The sequence below is a fragment of the Hibiscus syriacus genome, unplaced genomic scaffold (assembly GCF_006381635.1).
Source record: "Hibiscus syriacus cultivar Baekdansim isolate YM2019G1 unplaced genomic scaffold, ASM638163v2 tig00110204_pilon, whole genome shotgun sequence".
Lineage (NCBI taxonomy): Eukaryota > Viridiplantae > Streptophyta > Magnoliopsida > Malvales > Malvaceae > Hibiscus > Hibiscus syriacus.
The window spans coordinates 740,263-750,277 of record NW_024062626.1 but is presented as its reverse complement, the minus strand read 5'-3'; the positions used below and the strand labels follow the sequence as shown (position 1 = coordinate 750,277).

The following is a 10,015-nucleotide window of genomic DNA, read 5'->3' as shown; positions in this document are numbered from 1 at the left end:
AAGCATTTTCTTTTTGATAGAACATCATTATCCCGACGTTAGAGATCACTTTTCTTTTTACCGCCGAGGTTGAGCCAGGAATGGTTCGAATGTCATCAACATTCCGGTTGCTTGAACCACATTCAACATGAAAAATACCATCTGAATACCTGTAATCGAATACTAGGATTACTATGCTAAAATCATTCATCAAACTTGCTTCGATTCTATTATAACCAAACATTTCCGTAAATATTTCGACACGAAACGTCGTTGATTAGCATACCTGGAAGAAACGAAACATCCTGGCGTTTTTCTGCCCAAGAAAACCTGTGGAGAAAATGTACGAAAACAATTATTATAGAAATCGAACTCAGAAAGGTTCAAGATCGAGAAATGACGAGTACTGGCTGGAAGCAGACAAATACGGAAGAAAATCTAGACACTTACAATGCGCCACCACCTGCAGGACCGATTGCTTTGAAAAGAGACATTGCAGTCATGGCTATGCCATTGGCAGCTCCTCTTTGGTGTTGTTCCTGTATTTTTTTTTTCATTTTTAAATCGTATTAAGACGAGGTGCGTTCTAATACTATAGAAGAACGAATTCTCTGTAGCGAAGACTTACCACGGCATTATTTTGCAGAATGAATAATCCGGTTATGATCGATACCTAGTCATGTCGGAAAAACTTGTTATCAAACGGCATACAAGTTCATAACAGATACCTAACTATAGGGCTCACTTACTGAAAAAAGGCTCTTCAAGATGGATGCACAGTTTATTGCCAAGCCAAGAGCGAACCCGGACAACAAGACCATGCAAGAATAGCTCTGCAACAGAGGTATGCTTAAGAGCTGCAAGTAGGAAATTATGTAACCATTAGGGAAAATTATAAACCAACAGATAGATAAAACAGAAGTAAGGCAGAAGTTACAGGGTTTCAGATACTTACACTCGCGATACGAGCCACTAATACAGGTCCTAGCATCCTCTCCACGAATGGATATGTCGAAAATTGAAAGACCAGAAGGCTGAAACCTGGATATGTTGAAGAGTTTATCAATCCAATCCATATTTACTAATCGTATTCATACCATTCTATTGAGTTGATCAAGGGATGGTTTTATGCAGATATTAATACCAGTGATTGCAAGAACTTGTCCGACATCCTGGGTTGAATAACTCAAGCCTCCCAACCTTCTAGGACTAACAGCCCATAACGAAAATATCTGAAGCACGAAGATGAATCGCAACATGTTCCGATTAGATTGATTGCAACATATAACTTGCTAAGTTAAACATGATTAGTACCTCTGAGTAGGCCATATCATGAAGGGAGAAAACACAGTAAACAATGATAGATGACATTAGAGGCCAATTCCGTAAGAGGCTAGTGGATTCTTTTCCCTCTTCCTTCTCTGTTATTTCTTTTGTGTTGAAATCATGAGTTGCAGCTTCCAAAGCATCATATGAGTCATCCGATGATCTATCCTTCTCCTCATGTCTGTGAAGCGTTTCCTGCAATAAAAACAATATGTTCATTTTTTCACGATTTCCATGCCTGCAAGATAATATCCTCATACTCATGTCTAGATATGTGCCGGGGCACTTAGAATACGTACCGGAAGCCAGAAAGTAGCGATGGTTACCGCCAAGGCAAAGAGTGATATGATGAGGCATGGTAAGAAATATGGAAACCTACAAAAATTGAAGATCATCATATTTGAACACTTACAGAGAAAATGCTAATACAAAAAAATGAAACGTTCTTAAATCTAACAGCGATTCATAAGCAGAATATATTCACTTACCTTCCAAACAGTGATCCTTTGGAAAAGATATTCGGATACTTCTCAGCTGGCTGAATATAAAATTTAGAAAACCTCAAATGAATACTTTAGAGTTGAATATAACTATGTCATACATATATCCGTATCTGACACACAAACCTAAGTCAGAAGAATAACACTGTATAGGAAGCCTTAAATGGAAGTACCTGAGCTAGATAGCCTCCCAGAGCAGGGCCAATGATCAATCCTATACCCCAAGCTGTGCTAACCTGAAATTTTGTGATACTTATTAAATTGATGTTGAAGTAAAAATCCACGCAGCCAAAGCATATAAAGTTTGCTAATGGCTTACACTTGACAGGGCTAAGGCTTGGTATTCTGTTCGAAAAATTTCGACTGCATATGCCTGGATTTTGTGAACAAAGTAATCAAATGGTTGTTCAGAAACGAGCTAAAACAGAATTTGGATTCAAACCATTTCATGCTGAGTTCGAAACAAACCTTTATTGGTCCAAGTAAGCCATTCATACTTCCTAAAAGAAATCTTGTAATTACAGCCATCACAAAGTTTACACTAAGGCCAAATAGAGCGTTGAAAATAACCCTGATATACAATGGCAATGAGAAGTTTGAGAATTTTTCACAATTACTTTAGAAACATCAACTTGAAATATGAACTTTGATGGAATTCTCACTAACACTGAAATAGTTCCCATGATTATAACAGGCTTTCGACCATAACGATCCGCAAATATTCCCCATAGTACAGATGTTAAAGCTCTTCCTAGCATGAATGCAGAGCCTTTCAAAGATGAGTAGTGTGTTAGGATCATTTTTTTGATTGAAAAGAAATGCAGCAATGAAGAGAAATGAACATAAGCTCACCCACATAACCAGCATATGAGCCAATATCTTCCTCTCTTTTTGCAATGTGAAAGTCCCTAATCTGAAAACACGACAATTAAAGGAAGACTACATGAATAAGGAACACGATGCTTACAAAAACCTAACAAGTCATAAAGAAGAATTTGTGTCAACTCACCATGAAGTATAAGAATGGGAAGAGAGATGATATGGGCAGAGCTGGACACATTTGACAGTAGGAAATTAGGACCAATACGGATGAAGGAAATCAAAGAAAAAGGGCGTATCTATATTCGACAATCGCACTCGAATCTGGTTGTTGATGCTCATAAAATCAAAAAGGTTAGCTAAGAAAAATCCTTACAAGTGCACAACACAACGATCCATACGGAAAATAGTTCCCGAAATGGGACGCCTTGCTGCGATTCCTTCATTTGATCAACCTTACATCCAGGGCAGTCCTTGTAATACTTCTTCTTCAACAACGGCACACTATAATCTTCCGCCATACTTGCTCTTTGAGCTGAACAAACAGCTCGATAAACTCTTTCTTCCTCTTTGAAATCCAAGTATCCAAGCCCTTCAATTTTATCAATGAAGGAATAATATACGTGAATATGACAGAATAAAAACAAAATCCAATATTCTAAAATCCACGTGCTCTCCAATCAATCTAAAATTATTTCACAGAATTATTCTAAAATTCTGACTCAAAACAAATTCACAAAAGGAGAAGAGATCAACTTGAATTTTAAAACAGAAGCAAATTCATGAAAATGACAATCTGGGATTGTCATCAGTCTAGAATAACATGCAATAACAGTAACACGACAAGAATTCAAATCAGATTCAACAGTTGCAGAATAACATCACTTTAACGAATATGTTTTTGTGTAAGACAATATCCATTGCCATGTTCTCGTGAGTGGAGAACAAAAGAAAAAAACAGCAGAAGAAACACATCAAACAAAAAAAAATTACCTGGAAATATTCAAACAATAGGTCTCAAAAACAGATTCAAGATGGAAAAAAATTGGGTTTCTGTTTTATAAGGGCAATCTTAAAACCAGATAGCCTAACAGACAGACATCATTGCACACGTCAAACCAATGAAGACGACTCTATATAGAATATGATTTATATATATAAATTCGGTGTTTATATGGACAATAATTAGAAGAAGTAAAGTTGGTTTCCGCGAAACTACCAGGCAGAAACGAGAAAACAACGAAAGAAAAAGAAAAAAAAGATGAGGAATCAAAATAGGAACAGGTCTCCTGGCTAAAATGATTTGAAATAGATTTGTCCGGTTCAGACTAAAACTCATATACGTTGATGTAACAAGTTACGTGCATCGATTTGCAGGGCTACAATTTTGGGAAACGACAAACAAGGATTGGCTGTTTTTCAATTTTACGCTGCATATACTCCCCTGCCCCACCTTTTGTCTGCAATTTGTATACCAACACTATCTATGGTTATTAGATTAAACTACTTCACATTCATTTCATTATACTGATTTATTTGGTGTCGTGTCGTCTATTTCTTCCTTTGATTCAAATTTAATATAAAATATACTTTAATATTTATCTGATTTTATTTTCTGAAAATTTAAATTTTTATATAATAATAAAATTTGGTTTATTATGTTTTAGATAAGAAATCATTTAAAACAATAGGATATTGCTTATCTGTAAAGTTGAATAGTTTCAGTTATAATTTGAGGTGAATATTAATTGACATTTAATAATTATTAGTTGAATAGTTTAAGTTGTAATAGAATTATAATTTGAGGTTGACATTTAATAATTATTAGTTGAATAGTTTAGTTGTAATATAATAATAAAACAATATTTTTAAATTATAGTACAATATAATCTAAAATGAATATAGAGCATAATTCCATCATTTATTTGATTTTATCTATTTTAGTTTTATTTATTTATTTTGTAGTATAAAAATATATTTATTTTGAATTGAGGTAACAATATTCAAAATCTCACAAAATATTATCAAATATAAAATAATTATAAAAGCATCAAAGATTAAATAATAAAAATCGAACTTTTTTTTATGATGAGAGTAATAATACTTGTTAAATATAATACAAATTCATTTTCGACATGAAAATATTAAACTATTTGATGCTACTGATGCATCGTTTTATAATGTTAAAAATATTAATCTTAATTAATATAAAATTATAATATTAATTAAGTGATCATCAATTTAAGATAACATTTTTAAAATAGTTGAGGTGATTACAATAATTTTATAAAATTGCTTATATAATTATATATTAGTTGGGAATATATTAAAATAATTTCTATGTCAAATTGGTAATATAATAAATTATAAAAGATATTTTCATTGATTTTAAAAAAAAAACTCGTAAATTTTATACAGATTATAAATAAATAAATAAATTATAGATATGTGCGACACGTATGGCATAGATAAAATTTTGTTAGTTTCTTTTCTTTTCAAGTCTTTTGTCATTACAGGGTATACTTCAACCTAATGTTAAATTAGGACCTAATGACAAATTTCATTATTGCATTTAGGTTTGTTATTTTTGGTCCTGATGTACTAGGAGAATATTGTATTTCTAAGTTCTATGTACATAAAATTATATTATTTTTTAATTCATCAAATGATCTCAATTATTCTCTCTAGAGATCTCGAATTTAAACAATTATATTTGTAGGATGTATTATCGATGTGTAAGAAATATTATGCACAAAAATTACCTAATAATCATTTTATATTATTAAAAAATATAATTTATTTATAAATTTTTGAAATTCGAAAAGTTGATAAAATTCATTGATATATATAAAAAAACAAAATGTAGTAAAATATTTAGGAGTTGAGTAAAATTTTAGCACCCAATCGGCTTGCTGCTCTTCTCCGATACGGTATAGAAATGGAATGGCTCTTCTCCTTAGAGGATAAGAAAAGATTGCCACTCCAATGAAAATGGGATTGTACACCGCAACCCATCCCGAAGAAAATGAGCATCAAGTACCATCCCTATCAACTTTAGCTGCCACTTGTCCTTGATGCTTTGGTCCAAAAAAAAAAAACAACCAGATTTTAAAATATAATTTGTTAAAAAATTGATTGTAATCGTAAATATTATTAAGAGCGTAAATTTTTAAGTCGGATAGAATGACATTTTCGATTAAAATAAAAAATGTCATAAATTTGTATGATCATTTTTTAATTGAATCAACCCGCACCCAATGCTCAACGAAGTTTTCATAAAGCAATGCAGCCTTCCGCAACTCACTGTCATACCCCGAAGTTACCAGAGGGGATGGTACGGAGAGGTAGGATAGTAGGCTGTCCCAACACCAAGTTGAGAGCAACTTCCGTAGGAGACCTCTGAATTATGAAATGTCCTCCATGGGACTCGATTCCACGACCCCAAGATTAAAAACCTTGTGCTCAACGAAGTTTTCATAAAGCAATGCTGCCTTCCGCAACTCACTGTCATACCCCAAAGTTACCGGAGGGGATGGTACAGGGAGGTAAGATAGTAGGTTGTCCCAACATCAAGTTGAGAACAACTTTCGTAGAAAACCTCTGAATTATGAAATGTCCTTCACGAAGTTTTCATAAAGCAATGCAGCCTTCCGCAACTCACTGTCATACCCCGAAGTTACCGGAGGGGATGGTACGGAAAGGTAGGATAGTAGGTTGTCCCAACACCAAGTTGAGAGCAACTTCCGTAGGAGACCTCTGAATTATGAAATGTCCTCCATGGGACTCGATTCCACGACCCCAAGATTAAAAACCTTGTGCTCAACGAAGTTTTCATAAAGCAATGCTGCCTTCTGCAACTCACTGTCATACCCCAAAGTTACCGGAGGGGATGGTACAGGGAGGTAAGATAGTAGGTTGTCCCAACATCAAGTTGAGAACAACTTTCGTAGAAAACCTCTGAATTATGAAATGTCCTCCATGAGATTCGATCCCATGACCCCAATATTAAGAACCTTGTGCTCTACCAACTGAGCTGGATTGTCATTTATATTTAGGGAACCATCAAGTTTCTTAAATTTCTTGGTCGGACCTTGGGTTTTTTTTTCTCTTCTTATCCCTTATCTTGTGTAATTTCTGTTCTGTTTTGGACAATAGCCTTTTCACTCTCGGCCTTTATTGACAAAACAATATGAAATCTAATTAATACGACAACAAAATATTGGAGATTTTAGTAAACTTTGCATTTATATATATATAAAATAATTTTTTATTAAATTATATTTTTTAAAAGTAATTTTATAATTTTAAAAGTGAATAATGAAATTTTATATATTTGTTTTTTATTATTTTTAAAAATAAAAATATAATTTAGTTTATACTTAAAAATGTTAAATAATATATTATCTATTAATTTAATGTGTTATATTAATTTAATTTGTATCAACATTTTTCTGTAACACGTAAACACACATACTTCTTTAGACATTCTTACTAATGTATTGAATACTTCATTTTCTCCTCTTAGTTTGATTTTTACTAAATACTTTTCACTACAATTATTAATAACTGCTCCAATGAAATCATCAATAATCGAGAAAGATTCCAATATCAATTTTTTTTTTTTTAAATTTCAACAAATAATGGTTTTAACAAAATCTTTAATAATTGGAAATAACTTTATTAATTACTTAAACATATTTTCTTAATATTCCTCTTGTTTTGAACCCTTTAACTCAAAAATTTTGGGAGATTATCTTTGAAAAACTTATATTCAGATTTTTTTCCCTTTAACTATTTAAAATAATATAAACTATTATACCAATAAATTTAAATCATGAATATTTAAAAAAAATAAGTAAAATTACTAAGTAATATAATTATGTTCCTTTAACTGTTCTAAAGCTTTGATGAATGAATGAAATTAAAGTTGGTTTTGTGGTTACAATAAAGATGTTAGTAAAATGAAGATATAAAAGAACACGTTTCAGAAAATGACAGGTGGGGTCGCATGATAAAGGGTCACAATGGTTTTGTTACACTGAATGAATGGAAGGGAATGAATGCCGCCTTTCCTTGTACAAAGGAAGGGACGTTTCGAAATCATGTCAACAAATTTAGCAACTTTTTATGGGATGCAGTTATATATTTTTCAAGAAATATTATAATTACAAGTGTATTTGTGTAACTATGGTGCGTTTGGATGAGAGATTATGAGATTATCGGAGGAATTTTTTTTTGGAATGTGATTTTCACGTTTGAATTGTAAAGATTCACAACCTCAATAATAAGTCATTTCCAACAGTGACATTTTAGAGGCTTATTACAGGAATGTGATTCCTCTAATTCCTTAGGTATTTTTTATTTCTCGGCATTTTGGAATAAAATGCTCTTAAAACATTTTTTAAAAAAAATATCATTCTTTTGTCGTTGAATAAAAAAATATACGAATATTAAATTGTAAATTTATCCTTACACTATTTTAGATTTACAAAAAAAGATCCATAATTAGAATTTTATATGAAGTTCAGTGGTTAAAATAAAATTAAAACCATTTCATTAAACCTATTTATCTTTTAAATTTTGTAATATATATATATATATATATTATGAATTTAAATTTTTTAAAGAAAATATATAAATTAAAAATGTAAAATTATATATTTTCTATGATTTTTATACAAATATTTTCATTTGAATATTTAGAATTCAACTTGTTAAAAAAACAAATATATAATAAGGACAATTTGACAAAATATACATTCCAATAATATTTTATTCCTTTAATCAAATCCTATAATCTTACTTTCTAACTAAACGAACCAAACACAACAATATAACATTCCCAGTAATGTGTTAGGTAATGTTATATTTCGGTAATCCTATTATCGGAGGTAATGCTACATTCTATAAACCAAACGCACCTAGCAGGAATCAATTAATATATGAGGTCATTACATCATATGTCCTCAAAGTATGACCTTATTTTAAATTAGTCCTTAAACTTTTAAATGTTCTAATTTCATCCCTATACTATGACTATCATTTTAAATTAATCCTTAAACTTTTGAATATTTCAATTTCATCCCCAAACTGTGACCTTTATTCTAAATTGGTCCCCAAACTTTTTGAATATTATAATTTCATCCCAAACTCTATGTATATGCTAATCACATCCCTTGTTAATAAAATCGTTAGGCGAAGTTATATTATTATATGTTCGAAAAAAAAATTAGGTTAAATTATGGTTGAACCTAATTACATATTTTGTTGAATTTCAGGATGCATTTGGAATATTCAAAAGTTTGGGCCCAACGTAGAAAGAGGATCATAGTCTAAGGATGAAATTATAATGTTTAAAAGTTTAAAGACTAATTTAAAATGAGTATCATAGTTTGGGGACAAAATTAAAATATTCAAAAGTTTAAGGATTAATTTAAAATGAAAGTAATAATTTGAGGACGTATGGTGCAATTAACTCTTAATATATTGTACAAACATAATTATAACAAAGATATTTATATGATTATGATCAAAACCAATTGTTATAATATATAAATTAATAATTAAAATATGTTCAAATTTGTATCCAAATAAATATAAACAAGACTTATCTATTATGATCTTGTAATAAAATTTATCAATTTTTATGATAAAAAGAAATTTTATTCTCCCTAAAGATTTTAAGTTTAAACAATTATATACGCAAAACGTATGTTATCAATAACTGAGAAAAAAATCTGAACATATGCTATCATATAAATACTTCATACCATTAAAAAGAAGTTCAAAGTCTGATTTTAAGACTGTAGGTAACTGAATTGTCCATGTCTAGCTTTAGATAAACTTACTGTGAGAACCTCTGTTTGCTGGGAGAATTTATTTTTAAAATATGACCATATAATAACGATAACATGAATATTGTTCACTTCTTGCTCAAGGTTGAAAAATTCAAAGAAAAAGTTCATATTTTAAAAATAAAATAGATCTCACATTTTGAAATAAGATAATGTGTTAGCATTACATTTTTTAATGGATAAGATTCGAACTACTTTTTTGAAGTAACCCTTATGTTCTACACATGAACATATCACTTCTAAAGATTCTTTAAATATAAAGAAAGGCTTTAATTTTTTTATTATATCCATATTAAATACTTGATATTTATATCTAACATTCATAGTCGAGTTCATGAAACATCCGATTCTTCTCGAAATTTGCTTAATTTAAAGTGTTATTCACAAGACTTCGGCAATGTAGATAATCAGGATTTTGTAATATGCTTGAGATATATGAAAGACTGCAAAGCTTAATCATCCCAAATGGAATTGGGCGTTAACGTACCTCAACCGGTTAATGAAGATCCTGCCAAACAATATAAGAAGTTGTTCACG

The 10,015-nt window shown here is 30.7% G+C and overlaps 1 protein-coding gene across 1 annotated transcript; it reads right to left on the bottom strand.

The window, feature by feature from the left end:
* On the bottom strand, positions 1 to 3,775 carry LOC120219118 (protein ZINC INDUCED FACILITATOR-LIKE 1-like). Its single transcript, XM_039215981.1, has 18 exons — positions 3,618 to 3,775; positions 3,001 to 3,222; positions 2,815 to 2,855; positions 2,658 to 2,718; positions 2,472 to 2,574; positions 2,274 to 2,376; positions 2,125 to 2,178; positions 1,979 to 2,041; positions 1,794 to 1,843; positions 1,605 to 1,680; positions 1,294 to 1,500; positions 1,124 to 1,211; positions 935 to 1,020; positions 729 to 836; positions 608 to 652; positions 430 to 518; positions 266 to 309; positions 1 to 149 (listed from the first exon to the last, which is right to left on the bottom strand). Exons 2-18 carry the CDS (start codon positions 3,143 to 3,145, stop codon positions 58 to 60), a joined length of 1,455 nt encoding a protein of 484 aa, XP_039071912.1. The 5' UTR covers positions 3,146 to 3,222; positions 3,618 to 3,775; the 3' UTR covers positions 1 to 57.
* Between the last annotated feature and the right edge of the window lie 6,240 nt (positions 3,776 to 10,015).